This window comes from Ornithodoros turicata, chromosome 2 (genome assembly GCF_037126465.1).
Source record: "Ornithodoros turicata isolate Travis chromosome 2, ASM3712646v1, whole genome shotgun sequence".
Classification (NCBI taxonomy): domain Eukaryota; kingdom Metazoa; phylum Arthropoda; class Arachnida; order Ixodida; family Argasidae; genus Ornithodoros; species Ornithodoros turicata.
The window spans coordinates 62,519,467-62,542,089 of NC_088202.1; the positions used below are offsets into that span (position 1 = coordinate 62,519,467).

General features: G+C 47.1%; 1 protein-coding gene across 1 annotated transcript; it reads right to left on the reverse strand.

Annotated features, from left to right (window-relative positions):
- Positions 1-12,623: 12,623 nt before the first annotated feature.
- On the reverse strand, positions 12,624-13,487 carry LOC135384706 (uncharacterized protein K02A2.6-like). The gene has a single exon (XM_064613895.1). The coding sequence runs from the start codon at positions 13,485-13,487 to the stop codon at positions 12,624-12,626; it is 864 nt and encodes a 287-aa protein (XP_064469965.1).
- Positions 13,488-22,623: the final 9,136 nt, after the last annotated feature.

Genomic DNA, 22,623 nt, shown 5'->3' on the forward strand with positions numbered 1-22,623 from the left:
CTTTAGCTGTGGTTTTCAATAAAACAACATTCGCTATAAAAAATTTGAAAACATTGAATTTTTATACTACGGTCACAGAGTCAATAAATGAGAATAGGCAATAGCAATGATGACAAAAGATTAAGTGGATGGATAGGGAATGATACCACAGATAACCTAAAATGGCAGAAGAACTATCCATGCATCGATTTCATCCAATATGGAGACTTACAAAGACTGTACTTGATTAGTCTGCATCAGTCAGGCTAGTGTTTCTTGAGTCTCCTGAAGTTTTTGCTGCATCCGTTAATGTAACAATGAGGTGACCCTTGAGTGAAGACAGGCGCTCTTTCAGGCATGCACCGGATGGTCCATGCTGGACCAGCCAGTCCTCAAAGCAATCCAGGAACAGACAACGTTACTCCATTCGTCGAAACCCAATATAACAACAGAATGCATAAGTTACTCTGTGATGGCATTGATTGTTCACACTCACTACCTAATGCAGCGTAGAGTGCCTAAAATGCATTGCAACCTTTTTAACTGCAATGTAAGAGCCTTCCTCCTTTCTGAGTATGTTTGTGCTAGAACTCCTGTCCATGATGAGAAAGAATCTGAAAAGCTATAAAGACACAGGATAGGTGACAAAATTAAGTTTCCTCAAGTATTATCGATTTAATCAGAAAATATTATCAGAATATGGGGGATTATTTTGATGCTTCCATGGGAAAAAAGGTACCTGCAACCTGTGGATACAGGGTGTTTCTTTGTATCTGCAACAAATTTTCACAAAACGAGGAGTTGCCTTAGGATGCATTTTTTTTACAGTTTGGGGGCTAATTAACAGATACATTTTAATCAACTTTTTAATTATTGACTTTAGGCAGCACATTGCAATTGCAATATTAAAACCTGATCTTCATATGATCCGCCCGAACCACTGATGAAGCACAAAAATAATCCCAGCATGCCCTACAAACCTAACTATTTCAGCTCTACAGTCTGCTGAAAACCACAAGTGATCTGCAAAAGAGTGACAGTGACGTCAATATCTCCAACCTCATTTAGTGTCACAGAAAAACGTCATACGCAATTCAGGCAAACCTTTGTCGCCGTATGTTTCACATCTTTTTTTTTTTTCTTTATTTCCTTCCATCATGTGTTCGCAGTGGCTTGCCGCATCACTTATTTCGTCCTGCTGGACACAGCTCGCAAAGCTCCTTGCAAGCAAAAAAACTAAAAAATAAAACATGAAGATCGTCAAACATGCCACAATAAGAGTTTTCCTTAATTGGGTATGAAGTCTTTCTGTGACGTTAAGTGACAGCAGAGAATCTGACATCAGTGTCGCTCTTTTGTCAATCACATGTGGTTTGCAGCAGACGGCAGAGCTGAAATAATTAGGTCTGTAGCATGCGCTGCAATTACTTTTGTGCTTCATCAGTGGTTCGAGCGGATCATGTGGAAATAGGCTTTAATATTGCAGTTGTAATGTGCTCCTCAAAGCCAACAATTAAAAAGTTCATTAAGGTATCCCTGTTAATTAGTCCCCTAATGAAGAAAAAATATGGTTTTGTAGTAGCATCAATTATTCCAATGAGAAGAGTAAAAGCAACTTCTACTTGTTGCAACTTCCCGTTTTTATGCAAATTTCTTGCAGCTAAAAAGGGACACCCTGTACATACGAATACATTATTATTGATGGTTTCGTATGCGGACTACGAAAAAAACACAACACTTTTGATCTTGCTTGGGGACCGATCAGATGTGTTCTACAGTGTATATAAATGCACGTTTTGCACATTGTGGCATAGACTGCATGAACGTGCAAGAAAAATGCACATTTCACCATATTTTCAGGTGTGAGGGCTGACCGCTTCTTCTTTCATTATTTTTTTGCTAGTGCTTATACATTGCTAAACAGAGGGTTACACTGAGCGTACCTTGGAGGACAGAACGCTGCGGTTTAGCCGTGGTGTCGCTGCCTCTTCCACGGACTCTGTTGGAAACTCGTCCTTGTGTGGATCTGTTCCTGAGTGTGTCCTTGTCCCAAATGGCTGGTGTCATGCTTCTAACAAATAAACTTTCCATCTTTTCTCTCTGGCAATGTAACCACTGATATGAAGGAACTGTGACAGTCTCGTTGATTGTCACCTGCAACATGCAAGCATGGAACTATGAGTCACTGATATCGTGCATTTAACACGAAGACACGCTAGCACCAACACAAGGTGTGTAAGACTGCGAAGTCCTCCAACCCGTTACTCACGTGCGACAGGTACGTATACATACTCATCATGTATACTCGATCATTGAATAAGAAGCAAGTTGATACACGAAAATCACAAAAATTAACTGCTTACAGTGTCTCCATCGGTTGTTAATTTTGCCTTCTTCGTGCGGGGCTGTGCTGGAGCAGTCGCCTGCGGCACTGCATGGAAGGAGTTGCAACAAGTTTAGTTCTGGCACAGGTCAGCACAACCAACTAACCTTCTTTGCATTTGTCCACTTTTTCTTCAATCCCCTGTAGTGTTTCTTGAACAGCCTTAAGATGTCCAATGACAACATGATCCTCAGGCTTTGACTTTGCCTCTCGCAAACGGAATTTGAGAGCTTCGTAGCGTTCTTTCAACTCATGATATATTCGTTGGGGCACCACCGAATCGTTTTCCTCACTGTCTTCAGTTTCAACCAAAGGGTGCTCCTCTTTCTCGGCAAGTTTCTGCCGCATAATTTCTTGCACCGCACTGATAGCCTGATTCTTAACGGCCTTCTGCGGAATTGAAGGGAAAAATATTCTATTGGATACAGAGAGTATTTTGCTTTGGTTGAAAATAAAGCAAAACGAATATACGTTCCCACGTTAGAGGCATTCAGTATATCTGCAACCCTCGCTGTCCACCCCTTTAATAGAAGCAGAGTTTACCCACTCTGAAATCAGCTTCCCATTTTTACTTGCCAGTGTGTAGACGCACGAGGATGATCAGCAAGGAAGTCACTTGCCCCTTTTGTCATTGGTCCTTGTGGCTTGCAGGCTTTTACATCCACTGTAGAAGTCATTAGCCCTTTTGTCGTTGGTTCTTGTGGCGTGCATGCTTTCACCTCCACTGTCTGACACAGTGTCAATGACCTTTGGTACTGGAATGCGCTTTGTTGAGATTTTCTTTTGCAGCTCTTTGGGTGATGCTAAAAGAGGAAGAACAATAAAGGAAATAAGTAAATTCTATTTGCAAAGATCGAGAGACTGAGAGTCTATAAGGTGGCCTGCAACAAATATAGAAAGCGCCAGGTCGTCCCCACTAGCTCATAGTCCAGATTTGAGGGAAACACTGGACAATAGGAAATTCAGCGCTTTGAACGGCATAGGTGCATCGGAGCACAAGGTATGCATAGGCCATGAGGAATTGCACCTCACCAGTGTAACAGAAAATATCACTGAGCTGTATGCCTTATGTACCAGCGTATCACTGATTTAGTCACTGATGTGTTTTCAATTATCGAAGATGCCTTACTTATTTGGACCCATGTTGTTGATTCTTACCTATCATTCAAAGGGCTAGTTAGTTGACCAATAACAATGTACAACGAGGGTTCAGTGCTGTCATTGCATGGTAATGCATAATACTTAAAGTAGCGAGCATTTGCATAATTTATTTGGATAATACTGCCGCCCATCAGTTGAGGGCCAAGGCAGAGAGAGCACAATGAGCAACACAGGGACACAGCATCAATTTGGCACAGACAGAGCCTAACATAACGAAAATCCACAAGAAACAAGTGATCGCCTAATTCAACATGCTTAGTTGGTCAATAATTGCCTTAGAAAAAGCTGCGGAGCCAGGAATGCACGTCAGGTGTGGTGGTAGCTTGTTCCATTCGCGAGTGGTGCGAGGAAAAAAGTACAATTGAACAACTGCTTTCTGCGACGAAACTCACTCATGAGGTTTGCGTGTTTCTGCCTGGTGGTACGACTCTCGTTGAAGTTAAGAAAGTCGTCGAATTTAAGACCGCTTTTACCATGTACAATACTATGAAAAAAGATGAAGACGCCTTACTTGTCTGCGGCAGGCTAAAGGTAACAGGTCTGATGCTTCATACAACGATGTGACCGAGGTACCTCTCCCGTACGAATTATATACAAAACGCAAGGCCTCTTAGCAACACTTGCCATACTTTTAGTAATCATTACATTACAGCGTGATAGCTCACAAGAAGGTCATAGTACCCAGCACACCGCTCACTCCGACACATCACCCGAGGAGGTGAGTAATTCTTCTGCCTACTACTCCACAGCTGCCTCATTACAGAATAGGACAAGACAATTTTCAGATTTAAACATTTGTCAGAATTTTGTGTGCAACACTCTCCGTGCTCTATTTTGTGATTGCTTTCTCCAGCTGGACAGGGATGAGCGCACTGCCGAACATGTCACTCCCCCTGCAGACACATCATCCGAGGAGGTGAGTAGTTCTTCTGCCTACTACTCCACAGCTGCATCATAACAGAATAAGACAAGACAATTTTCAGATTTAAACATTGGTCAGAATTTTGTGTGCAACACTCTCCGTGCTCTATTTTGTGATTACTTTCTCCAGCTGGACAGGCATGAGCACACTGCCGAACATGTCACTCTCCCTGCTGACACATCATCCGAGGAGGTGAGTAATTCTTCTGCCTACTACTCGACAGTTGCCTCATAACAGAATAGGACAAGACAATTTTCACATTTAAACATTGATCAGAATTTTGTGTGCAACACTCTCCATGCTCTATTTTGTGATTACTTTCTCCAGCTGGACAGGGATGAGCGCACTGCCAAACATGTCACTCCCACTGCAGGCATATCATCCGAGGAGGTGAGTAATTCTTCCGCCTACTACTCCACAGCTGCATCATAACAGAATAGGACAACAAAATTTTCAGATTTAAACATTTGTCAGAATTTTGTGTGCAACACTCTCCGTGCTCTATTTTGTGATTACTTTCTCCACCTGGGCAAGCATGAACACACTGCCGAACATGTCACTCCCCCTGCTGACACATCATCCGAGGAGGTGAGTAATTTTTCTGCCTACTACTCCACAGCTGACTCGTTACAGAATAGGACAAGACAATTTTCAGATTTAAACATTGATCAGAATTTTGTGTGCAACACTCTCCATGCTCTATTTTGTTATTACTTTCCCCAGCTGGACAGGGATGAGCGCACTGCCGAACATGTCACTCCCCGTGCAGACACATCATCCGAGGAGGTGAGCAATTCTTCTGCCTACTACTCCACAGCTGCATCATAACAGCATAGGACAAGACAATTTTCAGATTTAAACATTGGTCAGAATTTTGTGTGCAACACTCTCCGTGCTCTATTTTGTGATTACTTTCTCCAGCTGGGCAGGCATGAACACACTGCCGAACATGTCACTCCCCCTGCTGAGACATCATCCGAGGAGGTGAGTAATTCTTCTGCGTGCCAACCCAAAACCGCATCACAATGGAAGACGACAAAGAAAATTTTCTGGTTTTAGACTTTTTCATAATTTTGTGTATCATATTCTCCATGCTCTAATAATTTTCCACTAACTGGCTCTAGCTCGACACCTTAAGGCAGGAGCGCAGCACCCAACACGTCACCCTTCCCGCTGAGACGTCAACTGGGGAGGTGAGAAATATGCTCCGATCAGGTGATGAAGTTTTAACCGATTGATTCTTTTAGGCTGGTCCAAGTACTAGCTGGTTGAGTGGAGCAGCGACTGATGATGACCCAGACACAAGTGACGGCGATGTGGCTTCATCTAGTGATAGTGACGTAGACGACTATGCAGCTGGTGACGATACTCGTGAACAGAGGGAGGAATCTTTTGACACTGACTGCCTACATGTGAAAGTGTGCAAGTGCGTATTGACAACCGTTGCCGACGGACTAGTGCTTGCATTACCATATATCAGCCGCCACCAACCAACAAAAGCTGCTTTGCTAGATCTCCTGGTCCTGATAAACACCATGCTTCAGTCACACATCATGCCATCAAGTAAATATTTGTTCAACAAAGTGATTCCTGTGCAAACCGAACAAGTTTCACGCCACTTGTACTGCACACATTGTACACTCCACCTTGGACGTAAAACCAGTAGCACTCCAAAAAAAGTGAAGTGCCCGAGCTGCAGTACTGTATGGAATATAAAAAAATGTCCTTTCTTTTATCATGCTGCCACTCGCCGCTCAAATCAAGTTTCTGTTCGAGAACAATAATTCTAACCAAGAGCAGCTACTGTACAGAAGTGAGAGGATAAAGGTCAATACAAACACCTTCAAAGATATCTTGGATGGAGCAAAATATGAAGCATTATCCCAGCCCGGTCAAGTCTTGTCATCACCTGACAACTTCTCTTATTCTTTTAATACTGACGGGGCACAAGTATTTAAGTAAGCAAAAATATCAGCTTGACCCATTCACGTTATGATAAATGAGTTCCTGCCAACTGTGAGGCAGAAGCACATGCTTTTGGCTGGGCTTTGGTGTGGTAAAGAAAAGCCGGACATGAATACCTTCCTCGGACTCTTTGTAGATGATGCAAATGATATTTTCAGTGGTGTGACATGGAAGACAAAGTCAGGAAGTATTGTTAAAAGCAGATTTGTTCGACTATGCTGCTGTGTGGACTCCGTAACTCGACCTCCCATGCAAAACCATGTTGGGTTTCATGGGTACTGCGGATGTAGTTGGTGCTATCATAAAGGAGAGTATTATGCCTCAGCCATGAGGTTCTCTATCACCACTGGCTCCCCAAGAGAACGGATTATTGAAGCAGCAGTGAGAGAGATGCAGCAGCCATTAGAGGAGAACCACCCTGTCTGCGGATTTAAAGGACAGCTGCATTCATAAACATACCACATTTTGGAATTGTATCTGGGTTTATTCCGGATTACATGCATACGGTGCTCTTGGGCGTAGTACGGACTGTCACAGGTATGTGGGTGTCTGAAGCCAAAGAATCATTCTACATACGCAAGAAACAAACAATCACCATCATCAACAGAAGAATAATGCAGATGACTCCACCCAGCTCTTTATTGAGACTGCCAAGGGACATCAGTGAACATCGCTTTTGGAAGGCCTCAGAATGGAAAGCTTGGTTACTTTTCTACGCTTTTCCGTGTCTGCAGGGGGGGGGGGGATATGTTTAATGAGAAGAAGAGGAACAAGGGAAAGGTCAGCCAGACAGGGTGTCGGCTTGCTATTTCCAAAAATAAAAAAAATAAATAAAAAAATTTAAAAAAAGAATCAGAGAGAGAGTACCCAGGCGGGCACAGTCCGGTTCACAGGGCGACCAGTAGGTCGGTTGCAGCGAGGTAACGGAGGAGCAGTCTGGTGACTACGCACTGTCGGGCGCGCTGCACGGGGCCGAGTAAGGTCCGCAGCGTGAGGTGCAGGCCGAGGTGTGTGAGCTGTTGCTCAAGTGCGGCTCTGGCTGAAGAGTAAAGGCGGCAGTGCAGGAGCAGGTGGGTAGTGTCCGCCACCACACCACATTTCGTGCATAGTGGAGAACCTATGTTGCCCATGAGGAACTGGCGCGATGGGGTCTTAGCGACGTTGAGTAGTAAGCGGTGAAGGAGTGAGCTCTCCCTTGTCTGCAGGGTATCCTTGCTGAAAACTACCTACCGCACTTTTCATTGTTTTCGACTGCTACGTTCACTCTCTTGAAGGGCTCTGTGACAAGGGCAGACATCAACACTGCAGACTATTCCCTTCTTAAGTTTGTGTGTGAAATGGAGCTTCTCTACGGCAAGTCGTCAATGTCCTTCAATGTTCATTGTTTGACTCACATTGCAAAAAGTGTTGTGAATTTTGGACCCCTTTGGGCACATTCAGGGTTCTCATATGAAACTGCGAATGGGCTGCTTTTGAATTTGTTCAAGGGTACCAAATCTATAACCCTTCAGATGGTTCAGAACTTCTTGCTCTTTAGATCGGTGCCCTATTTCAGTGGCCGCTACAACGTACAACCATTTGTCGTTGATTATGCCAAGCAACTCTTTCAGAGCCATCTGCTGCAACATGCTTTGAAAGTTGGACACGTATGGGTACTTCGGAAAAGTGTAGAGCATGGGGCTGTTCACAGATTCGGGTGGTGGCTTTTGAAGTTAAGGTATTGTTGTTTGTCAGTTGGCTTTTTGTACAGGGTTGTGGTGAGGTTGCCGTTGTCTAGTGATATTGTGGTGTCGAGAAAGTTCATTGAGTGAGTTGAGTGTTGCGATATAGTGTCATGCGCGGTGTTCAGTAGATCTACAAATTTTTCAAATTCATGTTCCCCGTCTTCCCATATTATAAGTATATCATCAATGTATCGAAGGTACATAGTGGGTTTTAATGCGAGGGCGCTAAGAAGTTTGTTCTTTAGGAACTCCATGAAGATATTTGCGTACGTGGGTGCAACTGGTGTGTCCATACTTGTACCGTGTACTTGTAGGTAGTGTTCCCCATTGAACTCGAAGTACTTTAGTTTAAGGACCAAGTTCATTACAGCGAGGATGGTTTCCGAATCTTTTCTGGTGTTTGTTGTAGAAAGGGTGTTGGCAGAGAGCTGTGATTCCGTCGTTGTGTAGGATATTAGTATACAGTGATGTCACATCTAGCATGGCGAGTATTGTGTCCCTACCAAATGTACGCGTGTTGTTTATATCTGATTATTCTGAGGAGGTGTGGTGTGTCTTGTGGTATTTCTACCCGTCTACATTAAAATGCTTGAGGTGCTTAAACAATACTATTTGGGTGCTACCAGACAGAGTTCGAACAACACTTCGACATACTGACTGAATGGGTGGACAAAAGGATGCTCCAGAACAGGATTGGATTTGTGTCGGCGGTGGAATTGACAGCCCAATGTAATTCTTACCAGGCGGAGCAGGCTGATGAGATGGTGCTTTGTGCCAGGGATGAGCACATTGGTTTATCCAGAATCCCAAGCATGGAGGGTGTAGAAAAAATACCTACATTACCTACATGTGTCTACAGCTGAAATTGCAAGCGCACCCCCTGTAGGGGGTACTTCCACCTAGTATCTCGGGTGTTTAAAGCATGTAGTAGTTACTATGTGAAAGGCTTTGCGTATCCTGTTCACCGCGCAGACTGGTATAACGATTTTTTTTTAAGTTTGTGCAACACCCATCTCACGAACTGTTGGTATGTAGTGTATCTATTTCCTGTATGAGACACGCAAGCTTTGAACAAACCTAAATCGAGTAGGACGCCGAGTATTAATTCAGCTGCACTCTTTCTGGATAAGTGACGAACAATAACGAAAAGTTCAGAATAATTATTCTGTATTGATACCAACCAGCATGACTGTGCATGAGACACGCTTCTTACTTGTGAATATGAGCGCTAGAGCAAGAGAGAACAAGAGATAAACTGATGTTCTGAGCGCTAGCGCTGAGCGATGAGCACTAGGTTCGTGCTGCCCTCGAAGTTCTAAATATGCTACTTTAAGAGCAGCTCCTTGCAACATAAGCACTCGACTTCTTTCGGCATTATTATGCATGTACCACACTCCGGCCCCTTTACATGGCGCCGTCAAACACGATATTCACACAAACTGTTCATGTGCTCCATCATGATGGATGCTGATCTAACAGTCTGTCGTTGGAACTTCATCTTCATGCTGAAGTCGATTCGCGGCTCAACATTTCAAAACCAAGGCCTCGAAACACTGCTGCACGTAGTAAATCCCTCTCAGATGCTGAAAAGCTGACTTGTTGACTCCGCTGTGCTTCCACGTCCATATTGAAAAAGCGCCCAGCAATACGGAAGCTGCGGAAACCACCCGAACTTCCGGTGTGGACTTTCCACCAATAAACATCGCGGGCGTTTGACATTCATACACATGGGAAAACCACTGCATAATAGCTAGAGTTTTGCGCTGATCGCACGAGTTGAGGGCAGAAATCGAAACCGCTTTTCGGCTCCTTGTTTGGAATAGTTCTCGGCTCCGCAGAGACTAAACGTTTCAGTTGTAACTTGGAGGCACCATGTAGGTTCGTTATCCATACAAACAAAGACTTTAACCAGGTTTTGGTCAGAGACCCTTTAAGGCTATTGGAAGACCTGTCAGTCGTCCAAATTTAGATGTCGATTAGACATGTATTATCCCACCTTTGGCTACATGGGTAGACGTATTCAGTAACGAAATGCGGCGAAGTGTTGCAGTGTGAAGGGTCCGGCATAGTAGTAGTCAAGCAGCGGCATAGTATTTACGTTACTTTGATGTGGTAGCGTAGCGGTATTTCGTTACTTTTTCAAACTTGTACGAAGCTAGTATTGCGCTACGTTTCTGTGGAGTAGCGGGTAGCAATACAGTCAACCCTCGATTTATGAACCTTCGATTTATGAATTCCCTCGTTTTATGAACACTAGCACGAAGAACCAAACTTTTTACATGCATTTTCCCCTCGTTTTATGAACCACGATATTCGAATAATGAATGGAATTTCTGGGAACCAACTAGGAGTTGCCCAGCGTTTTTGCCCTCAATTTATGAACGGATCGTTCCAAGGCCAATAAAAACCTTCAAAGGGATTATTCGTGGTCTTATGAATGACGCATGAACAGACAAAACGTTTTCCAGGTATTGCACCCTCGGTTCTTAACCCCTCGAAATCCGAACAACAAACGATTTTTTGTAGAAGTGTTCCTGACCTCAATTCATGAATAAGGTGTCCGCTGTCACCCAGAGATTAATAAACATAGGTTAAAAAACCCCAAAGGAAATCCGAGACCAGTTGAGCGCGAATGTGCTGACATCTCCTCTTTCCAAGATTGACACAGCGGAAGGCATGGTCCGAAGCAAAATTAAACTATTTAGTATTGCATAATAAACAGAGTGTGAATGCGCTAACATCTGTGCTTTGTGAGACTAATACAGCAGAAAGCATGGTCGAAAGCAAAATTACGCAATATATTGCATTATAAACACAATACCAACTCGGAAATAGTGTTCCATTTGCTTGATAGTACTCACTTAAAGGAATTTTCGATTTATGAATCCCTCGATTTATGAACGATTTTTCTGGGAACCGAGGGTGTTCATAAATCGAGGGTTGACTGTATTTCATTACTTAGTTTTGGTAGCGGGTACAACACTGATTATGATTAGTCTGCGGCGATTTCGGGTGGTGCATTTGGGGCACTTTTTTTCTCCCCGAACCCGAGTGGTAAATTCGGGTGACGCGCTAAAGGGCAGTTAAAGAATAATGAGTAACGTAACTAAGTACTTTGTGAAGATTGAGTAAAAGCAACACATCTCTGATCTCTAAGACACTAATTCAGTGGGATTATGACCTGTATAGTCAGTATACACTGGTTTACAGTATCTCCAGTGTCATTTCCACTTCTCCCAATGAAACTCCAGTGCGGCCAGTAACCAGTGTAGGCTGGTTTCCATGTACTCAGTGGAACTCCAGTAGGTTGGGTATCCAGTATACACTGGTTTCCAGTGTATCCAGTGAAACTCCAGTACTGCCACTAACCAGTGTACACTGGTTTCCAGTAACCCAGTGAAACTCCAGTACTGCCAGCTACCAGTGTTCACTGGTTTCCAGTTTCCTCGTGCTAACCCAGTATATCTAGTGACCAGTATTGACAGTCTGATCTCCAGTCTTTTCCAGTCTTACCAGTGGCATTTCCACTCTGGCCAGTAACATTTCAAGTTTAAAGCTCTGTTTTTTGTTGTTGTTTTTTCAACAGGGATGGTACCAGCGACCCAACTACCGGCCAAACCCAACTGTGACCATGTGGGACACTTTCGCACAGTGACATTGGCAGTGTTGGCCCGAAGTGTCGGCACGAATTTCTGAAGAATGCGGCACAGCAGCCCTTTAAAGTGAACGGAAAGTGCGGTGAAAGGAAAGTTTCCAGGAAAGGAAAGGAAATGTCCAGTTGGGTTCGTTACAACACTCATGCTATGACAAAGAACGTCTCCGTTCGAGACGCTCGAACCGACTGACTCCAAGTCGGCGGTAAGTGCCGGCGCAAAGTCCACTCAGAGTTCAAAGACAGGAAACGACGATCCTCACGTTTCTTCCGTCTCATATTGCCTTGCTTGGGCTGACAACCCATACCAATACACAACAATCCATTCCCACCTTAGTGATGAATGGGGCATCCGTAAAATAATGTTGGATGCCGCTCTCTGATTGATCAGCGTATAGCGGTGGCGGTGCGTCTTCAATTGTAGTTGTCGACGCTCCCAGAGAACCCGCATGTGAAGAGGGCAGCGGTAGGAAGTCGTCCTCAGAATCCGTTTGATGAGGTCCAACTCCGCTCGTTTGACGGCGGCGTATCTGATTCACGTGTACGCGGTGTTCTAATCCATAGCTGCGTCGCACTCTGTAGATACAGCTGCCCTCTGTTGCCGTAATCGTCGCGGAACACCATTTGTCTGCCCCTCTGTAACTTCGTACGAACACCGCGTCACCTCTGCTAAACCTTCGCGCCGCCATAGGCAACTTTAGGCCCTGTTGTCTATCGTTAGCAGGTCGCAGCAGGTCAAGTCGAACTCGAAGGCGGCGCCCGAACATGATCTCCGCTGGTGTCTTTCTAGTTGTGGCACTCGGGGTGGACCGCAAGGAAAATAGCAGCCTTGACAGTCTACCCCCATTCCCAGTCGCTCCCTTGCAGTCTTGAAAGACCAGACTTTACGGTCTGTACCATGCGTTCTGCGGAGCCGTTAGAAGCTGGATGGTAGACTGGCGTGAAGACGTGTTGAATCCCATTTAGTTTCGTGAATCCTCGCATCTCGGCTGACGCGAAGCTTGTGCCATTGTCTGTGACAATCACTTCCGGAAGTCCGTGAGTAGCGAACATCCGTCGCAAATGTTTGATGAGCTCTGTTGCGGAGAGCGACGACACCTGTGTCACCTCCGGCCAACGTGTGTAAGTGTCCACTCCCACCAGGAAGTTTCGTCCATAGAAAGGTCCTGCGTAGTCGAGATGAACCCGTGACCAAGGTCTGGACGGCGGAATCCATGGGTGCGGAGCTTCTCGTGGCGGCATGTTGCGCGTCATCTGGCAGGACCAGCAACTGCTGACCGTGTTTTCAATATCGCTGTCAATACCTGGCCGCCACACGTAACTCCTTGCTAATGCCTTCGTTCTCACTATTCCGACATGCCCTGCGTGAAGCGTACTCATAACGCTTGCCTGCAGTGTCGGTGGTATAACTACTCTGTTCCCGCAGAGGATGCAACCTTTCAGGAGTGACAGCTCGTTCCACCGAACTTGAAACGGTTGAAATGATTGGTCCTTTATTGCTGACTCAGGCCATCCTTTCTCTGTCCAGTTGAGTACCTTGCCGAGAATAGCGTCCTTTTCTGTTTCTATTGCAATCTGTTCCGCACGCATAGGGGCGTCCTGTACCGCCTCTAGCAGCAGGACTTCAGGCGGATTCGGGTCAGGATTGTCATCCGAACCTGCCTCGAGGGGTAGTCTGCTTATGGCATCAGCGTTCCCCATTTGTGCTCTCCTTCGGTATTGCAACATATAGTCATAGGATCCTAACATCAGAGTCCAGCGTAGCATTCTTGGTGAGAGGACTGCAGGCGTTTGTCGACCTTGTCCCAGTATGCCCAGCAGCGGCTTGTGATCCGTGTATATATTACGAACCTCCTTCTCATAAGGTATTGCCGGAACTTGGTAATGCGAAAAATGATAGCCAGAGCTTCTCTGTCCAGTTTTGCATAGTTCCTTTCGCATGTGTGGAGCATCCTTGAACTGAAAGAAATGGGTGCTTCTTGTCCGTTTGGCTGAACGTGGGAAATCACAGCACCCACGCCATAAGGAGAAGCATCACAAACGAGACTAATCGGCGTAGTTGGATCGTAGTGCGTCAAAATTAGATTTTCGGACAGATCACTCTTGATCTTCTTGAATGTCACTGCATGCTGGCTGGTCCACTCCCACTTTGATTTTTTGTCGAGAAGTCGGTGCAGTGGTTCGAGTAGCGTGGCCTTGTTCTGTAGGAACCGTTCATAAAAATTCACCAGCCCCAAGAAAGCCTGTTCGTAGGCTCTGGAGCATTGTGAATCGCCACAAGTTTGCTTTTTGAAGGCTGGATCCCTTTAGCACCGACGAACTCTAGCTCATCTGTAGCAAACAGCGTCCTGCGGTGGTTTACTCGCAAGCCTGCCTGACCCAGCTTGTCGAGCACTGCTTGAACACGTTGGTCATGTTCACGTGAGTGGAGGCTTGGCAAATAGTCGTTTCTGTACCGTTTGATCCTGGATACCACAAACCAGTCGGTCTCTGAGCATATTATCCAGATACTGGAAGTTGCAAAACTCGCTGAGACGCCGTATTTCAGCGATGTAGTCCATGATATTCTCTCCAGCTTTTTGGTCCCGTTTATGAAAATGGTACCTACGAAGGATCTCCGATGGCTTGGGGGCAAAGTGGTCTGTCAAGCGCTGCGCAATGTCGCTGTAGGTACATTCCGAGGGCTTTTTCGGGAGCGTCAGTGAACGTACTAGCGAGTAAGTCGATGCGCCGCACACGCTGAGAAACACTGACCTCTGTTTTGTTGCTTTGGTGATGCCGTTGGCTTCCAGAAACTGCTCGAAACGTTCGACGTAGCATGGCCACGAGTCTTGGTTGCTGATGTCGAATGGCTCAATCTGTCCAAGGAGTGTTGCCATTGATGTGCTCGTGAAGTAATCGAAGTAAGACAACACCTCGTCGCTACTTTTAATGTCCAGTTGGGTTCGTTACAACACTCAAGCTATGACAAAGAACGTCTCCGTTCGAGAGGCTCGAACCGACTAACTCCAAGTCGCCGGTAAGTGCCGGCGCAAAGTCCAGTCAGAGTTCAAAGAGAGGAAACGGCGATCCTCACGTTTCTGCCGTCTCATATTGCCTTGCTTGGGCTGGCAACCCAGACCAATACACAACAAAAGTGAGGTCTCGTGGGGCCACTGATGGCATCATATCAACAAGCAATCAGTCAGCTCAGGACGCTTCGCTGTGTTCCCAGCGCGACATAGACGAAATTGCTAAAGAACGCGCACTACCCGCCCTTTTAAGTGCACCCTGCCGGTAGTTGTGTCGCTGGAACCATATCACCAAGTGATCAGTCAGCTCAGGACGCTTCGCTGTGTTCCCAGCGCGACATAGAGGAAATTGCTAAAAACGTGCACATCAGCCCTTTAAAGTGCACCCTGCCTGTAGTTGGGTCGCTGGAACCACATCACCAACTAATCAGTCAGCTCAGGACGCTTCGCTGTGTTCGCAGCGCGACGTAGACGAAATTGCGAAAAACGTGCACACCAGACCTTTAAAGGGACAGTCGCATTCTCCGACGTCAATTTCGAACTAATGCGGATTCTAATTCCTTGCCGACCACTGAAGTGGGCCCGAAAATACCATTTCGATCCGCGGCGTGCTTTTCGCGCAATCCGATGAAAAAACTACTTTACTAGCGAAAGCTATTGGACACTCCCCACGGTTTTTCTTGTTCTTTGTTTCCTAGTGATGACAATAAAAGCCTCCAAGAAACCGGAATCCTTGCCCCCTCGCTCTCTAAAAGCGGGAGCAAACGTCACACGGATAAGGCCAATAAGCGCGCGCCCTGGGCAAATGCGAGCCGCGCGCCTGTTTGGCGATCGCGAAGGGAAGGGAGCAAACGTGGAGTCGGAAAACGAGAGTGATGTTTCTCTGTCTGTAAAAGATTCTGACAAATATGTTAGCGGTAGCGGCGGCGAGTTAATGCTGGATGATGACCCATACTCTGTGGACCCAATGCCTCTGGAACCCGCCGACCATCCACGAGATGTGGCTGCGGCAAACCCGCGGGATGACATTTTTAGGTGACGTATCTCTTTGCATGGTTGCCGTCGGATGTGCGAAACAGCTTAGAATGTTGAAATCGGCAGGTGTCTGTGTGCAGTCTGCGACCCACTGGAGCCCGACGAGCGCCTGTGTTGCCATTCTGTTGCCAGGGTGGTAGAAATGTGCAACAGTGCCGCCGTGCAGTGCATAACACAACACCCATTACTCAGGGAGATCTGCCTCCGTAGAGAGCTTCTTAGTGGTGTACGCGCCTCAATTTTGCCGCTATGATCAACATTTTAGGCGACTCAATCCCCAGGACCACAGGTAAGCCTGCTGCAGTGCTCTCCCGTTTGCTATATGATTATGACCGTAATGAATTTTTCGGTTTAAATGACCCCCCATCAAGACTCGGAAGGGTAAACTCGGGTGCTAGTCGGGTGTTGTTGGTTATGCAAATTGTCGCACCTAAAGTGGACAAGGGTTGTATACAAAAGGTCGACTATTCTCAGCAGCTTTTTGCCTACACAAGTTTGCCCCCCATAAATCATAAGCGTGGACGACAGCCGTTGAATAATCCAGAGAATCCTGGTCCAACAATTCCATTAGAAAAAGTGAAGCAACACTGCCGCCTCAGCTAGTCTCGACATGCTCTCAGTTATGCCAGTTAGCCATGGCCTGATTGGCAACACAAAACCCTGATTGATTGACAGATATCCAGTGGGAATTTTAAACTCTGAAGGAAAGTCTTACAAGTCTGAAAACAGAAGCATTTGAGGTGCCAATGAAGGGGGGGGGGGGGAGCATGTTACTGAAGAATGTAAGAGTAACATATTTTGGGAGAAATTGTATTTTGCCGAAATTAGAGGGAAGCTGGTTTGGGAGGGAGTTAGCAGTTGGAATCGGGCTCATCCTAAAAGAGGCGGACCATTTTCTGTTGTACTATGTTGCACACCTGCCACCCTTCCACATTCAAAATGCGGGAGACCCTGGAACTAAGGAAGGAATCCACAGGCTTTGAGCTCCAACGTTGGGATAGTGTCTGTTCTTCTGTTCTGGCTATTGTCTTCCCAACACTGCGGGAGATTTGGCAGGTATGCAAATGCCCACAAGATGTGATGCTAAACAAAAAGAAATGTCATATGGAGTTGTCTTTTCCAGCTGCCTGAGGTTCACGGCATACTCGTCATTCACAAGATGGGTCTGGGGATACCTTGGTCCAAGTAACAGACGACAGGTTCCTGGATGCGTTGTCCGAGCAATCAGAAGGGAGTTCCCGTCTACGTCTTATCAAGGCTATCAGCGTTAGGACCATCGAAACAAGGGTGTCTTGACAAGAGAGACAAGCTGGTGCATACTGATGGCTGGAACTGGAGACATGTAGTGGCAAAATATTCCCCGACGCTGCAATGGACGAAAAGACGAAAATTTTGCTGACATAGGCACACTTCGTGTAAGTGAGCCCTTGGTCATCCCCCTTGCCTCCCATCAGAGGTTTTCGAGGATACTATAGGTGCGTGGTGTACGGATAAACCTATCCGTACACCATAGTACCTGTAGTATCCTCGAAAACCTCTGATGGGAGGCAAGGGGGATGACCAAGGGCTAATCCCCGTTACGGCAAAGTGAACTGCAGTGATAGATGTTTACATACAGCCTTCTGAATAATCCCCTTGTGAGATGCGCCGTGAAGTGAGAAGTGGGTCCCCAGCACTTGCTTCAGCCATGACCTCCGCATCTGAAATATGGCCTTGAGTGTTAACACTCAAACGAATACGTTGAGGGCCTAGCGGGTACAATAACAAACATAAAAATGACTATGCAAATAAATCTTCCCCTTTGCGGTCCCTGTTTCACTGGCACAGTTATTTTCCTGTCCACATTACGTTATAAACACTGGCAGCCGCATCACACAAGATTCCTTTCACAAAACTCGACAATTTTCAGGACTCGTACAGATCCGTTATTTTGTGGGACGTGCAAAAAGAACTGCAATTGTTTCGTGGCTTCACAAAACATACCAAATACAGTTGATTCCGTTGACGTGCTTGCTGCCGCCTGAAATAAAGCCAGAAATTGGCAACAAGGCTGCAGTAGAATACTGATGCAACGTGCAGTGTCTCGGACGTAGCCCAACACAGATTGCGATGTTTTCACATCCCTGAATGCTGCCATCAGGCTTACACTATGAACTGTAGAATCATCCACTAGCTGCAATAACATTAGAATAACATGAGAGAACTGATGTGATGAGGCTGGAACAACATAGAAGGGACAATCACATACCTTTTCAGTGACTTTCATCTTTCATTAGAATAACGCTGTCATGTGGGCGTGTTACGTTACTCCTGCATAATACAGGCGACCATTAGCACAGCAACAACACACCAATCTTTTTTCTCGAGAGTACGCGTACTATTGCGTCAGGATGCTGCAATTATTCTAATAATTTGTGTACATGGTAGCCGGTGTGACTGTGACGTTACAATCGGCGGCGAGGCCAGGTGTTCGCGATGATGTTTACTGTGACAACTGATATTTTTCATCGCAGCGTAGCTGTGACCTCGCAGGATTCTCACTTACCTGCTGGTTCCTGCCCTTGTTCCTGATCGAATATGGTAGGCACGGCGTCAATCTTCAGCCGCTTCCGTTTCTGCCGTAGCCCGAGCCGAACTTGCAATACATCTTCATCAAAATAGGCGTCGTCGGCGAAATGACAGGAACAGACGCGTGAAACATTCAATCCTTGGGCCACACCACAGTAGTGGCTGGCGATCGCTGCCTCCCACTTTTGTTTCGTCGCGCCATTGCGAGGTCGGTGAAATGTAAACTCGGGATTCGCGTTATAAGTCTTTGTGCACCCGGACACGTAGCACCGGTTTCCTGGATGTGACATTGCACGTCAACGGCCTGAAATCCTAGGGCACACGCTGTGGTTCAAAGTACTTCAAAGCAAACGCGACAAGACAACAAGAAAAAGGGTCAGACGCACGCTCAGACACACACCGAACTCCGGCGTGAAGGAGCGCCTCCTGATGGTTGGTTTATCCGGGTGACGTCATCCCGTGCCGGCGCCTTGCGGGGATGGCGTGCGCACCGGAAGCGCGAACATTTAAAAACCGTTTCTGAGTCAACCAAGTGAATTTGTGCAGAGCAAATTTGCCGGCGTACATTATGAACGACAGGGAACATGACCATAACAGTCCCGGAACACGCTTCCGGATGCAACTATCCCTTTAAAGTGGACCTGCCTGTAGTTGGGTCGCTGGGACCACATCAACAAGTAATCAGTCAGCTCAGGACGCTTTGCTGTGTTCCCAGTGCGATATAGGCGAATTTGCTAAAAACGTGCACACCAGCCCTTTAAAGTGCAGTGGGCCTGTTTACCCGTGTACCTCTGTATCTGTGCCGTGTGGCCGTGCATTGTAATAGCACAATGCCATTTCAATTGCAATTGCAAGAGCACAGCAAGGGGCAGAGCAAGGCCATTTCAGCATTGGGACGTGGGTGGTGAATTAGGACAGTGTCTGCTAGGGCCGTTTTGACCTCGTGAACAGCGTCCTGTGCTGTCTGTGTTCAAATAAGACTGGATGCGGCGGCTCCTGTTGAAGTATGACTGCCGAGAATGTCCTAAAGCAGTTGGAGCAGCGCAGCACAGTGCGGAAGAAATCGCCGATAAAAGTTCACCAGACCGAGGAATAACTGCAGTCCGCGGCGAGAGGTAGGTGTGGGATAGTCGTGGATGACTTGCACTTTTGAAGGCAGGAGCTTGATTCCCTGCGGTGTGGTGATGTGGCCCAAGAAGGTAATCGAAATACACCGCACTCGCACTTCGTGGCGTTGATGGAGACGCCGTAGTCTTGAAGTCGCTCAAACAGTTGGCGAAGATGAGTGCGATGTGCTTCTGGGGATGGGCTTGCGACTAGGATATCGTCCAAGTAGGCGAAGGCGAACTCAAGACCGCGCAGGAGTTCGTCAATGAAACGTTGGAAAGTCTGTGCGGCGTTTCAGAGGCCGAATAGTATACGGACGTCCTCAAAGAGGCCAAAAGGTGTTGTGATGGGTGTCTGGTGAGAGGGGGGGGGGGGGGGGAAAGGTGTTTTCGGGATGTCTTGCGGTGGACGGGAATCTGATGATAGGCTAAAGTCTATCTTAGAGAAGGTGGTCGCTCCGTGCAGGGTAGCGGTGAAGTCTTGAATGTGTGGTAGCGGGTACCAGTCAGGGACCGTGACAAGATTGAGGGCACCGTAATCCCCACAGGGTGGCCAGTCTCCTGGAGTAGGTACCATGGTAGGAGGTACCATGGTAGGTACCTGGAGTAGGTACCATGTGGAGAGCAGAAGACCACGGACCGGACGAACGTCGAATTATTCCTAGTTCTGTTCAAACTTTCTCTTCGCGATGACCAGGCGCTCGGGAGCTAGCCGTCTTGGGCGAGCGCTGGCTGGTGGACCATTCGTAACGATGTGGTACGTAACGCATCGGTGGGCTGCATGTGACTGGCGGAGCATCGCTGGGAACTCTTTGGTGCTCTCAGCAAACGAGGTTTCCAGTGGAAGGAGCACAGTGGGGCTGATCACGGCTATGCGAGCTGGATCGCGTCCTACGTGCAAGGCGGTGGCATTTTCTATCAATCGCTGACGACGTAACTCCACAAGGAGGCCGAAGTGGTGGAGAAAGTCGGCTCCAAGGATCGCATAGGGCACGTCAGCTATAGTGAACACCCACCGGAAGGCTCCGCGAAGACCAATGTCCAGGGTAGCTGAGCGTTGACCGTATGTAACAATCTTTTTTGGTTGTCTGCTTGTAAGGTGCAGTTGGATCTTCCGTGGCGCTTATCGATGGGAGTCGGTGGAATGACGGTGACGTCGGCGCCGGTGTCAACGAAGAAGCAACAACGTGACACGCGGTCGGTGATGCGGAAAAGTCGGCTGTTAGCACCCCCAGCCACACCAGCCGTTAATGGTGAGGGGGTTGGTTTCCCGGCCTGGAGCAAGGAGCGTGGCAGTTACGTGCGGCTTTGCCGAACTTGCGATGGTACCAACACTGCGTATCCTGGGTTGGCGACTGGGTACGATGCCTACCTCGTGTAGGTGTGCGTTGTCGGCGAAAGTCATGTGGAGGGGACGGCGGCGATGACGTGCCAAAGGGGCTACCTCGCCCACGAGGGCTGAGACCCCACCTTGCAACTAGTGTAGTGATGCCATGACGGAGGAAATGTCCGTGTCAGTGGAAAGTGACGGAGTCTGACGAGAATGAGTGTGGCGACGGCTACAAGGGTAGGAGTACCAGCGAAGTCCAAAATTCTGTCAGCCATTTTTGCCAAGTCGTCTAGGCTGGTCTTTTCCGCGGCGGCAATAATCATTCGGATGTTGTGGGGTGCCGTTGAAGAAATAGTTCAAATAGATTGGAACCATTTGCTTGTGGTTACCGGCAAGGTCGCGCATGCGGCGAAGAAACTGTGTGGGTCGACGATCGCCGAGCTCTTCACTGGTAAGCAGCAGCTGTAGTCGACGTTCCTCAGATGCCGATGCTCGACGGATAAGTTCGTCTTTCAAAACGTCATACGGTCGCTCCGTATCCGGGTGAATGATGACTTGCACTCCAGCGGCTGCTTCGGGAGGTAGGTTGGCGATAACGTAGCCGAACTTCGTTGTCTGGGATGTGATACGTTGTGTAGAGAAAAACACTTCAGTTTGTGCGAACCACAGCTGAGGGTCCGAAATACAGTAAGGTGGCAAACGAAACGGTACCAGGGAAGTCTCGACGGGCGCCGAAGCTTCCTGAGCGGTTTCCATGCCGTGGGTTCCAGGTTTGCCGTTCGGATCACCACTTTTCTAGGTAGGTAGGAGTGAGACTCATTGAAACAGCTCTGTTTGAGACGTGAACCTTTACTGAGTACAACTTTCAAATACAGCGTTCCACCACAGCTGGGTACACGCCCACCGCATCTGGCGCACCACATGATCTCGCTCCCGATAGCTGCGATAAGCGGCGCTTCGATGCTGACGATGACGATGCCATGCTGACGATCTGACGATGACCGACATCTGTATGTCGCCACACGAAGTTAGCACACTTTTTGGGTTATAGCTGTAGACCAAGATTAACACGTGTGAACAAATGAATACAATGCATCCCCCGTTGTCGGCCCCGTGAAGAACAAAAACTTCCGTCATGGCGCGACCGGCCATGATAGCGTGAGCGCTAGCAGAAATCAGCTCTGCACCAGCGATGTCATATTTTTCTTTTTCTTCTTGCAATGAACCCATTATGGCCACTGACTGAGGAAATGCAAGAGGCTCATCACTACGTGTAGAAATGGACCTTAAGGGAACCTTCCTAATGACTGTGTGGTCATCACGACACCCTCCTGTTTGGAGTTGTCAAAATCTGTGAGAACTATATTTTGAATTGGTATGTGTCATTAAACCTGACATTATTTAGTTTTCTCTTTTTTCGTCTGGTATTGTTGCATTGGGTGATTAGTATGTTTCGATCAGAGAAATACAACGGAAACGAAGTGCGCAAATATAAATCCGCCATGGCTAATTATGCACGGTTTATTATTCATACCACTGACGTCATCTCTGACGTCATTTATTTACAATCGAATAGTCTGCGCAACGAATGGATGGCGCTGATGGTCTCTATCATGGCGTCATTCTGAAGAAACAGGGACGTATGGCAGTTACGCTACCTGTTACCTTGGTCCTACCCTGCGGCACGGCACCCATTATTGAAAACGCTACTAATAATCGCACGGCAGCCATGCTCTCGCATTCGGCAAAGTTCTTTACGGTGTAGCTGAGTGGAGTTCATTTGTCCT

What these genes read in the sequence shown, in the direction of transcription:
- LOC135384706 (XM_064613895.1), bottom strand. Translation starts at nt 13,487, where the DNA reads ATGGGGAACGCTGATGCCATAAGCAGACTACCCCTCGAGGCAGGTTCG.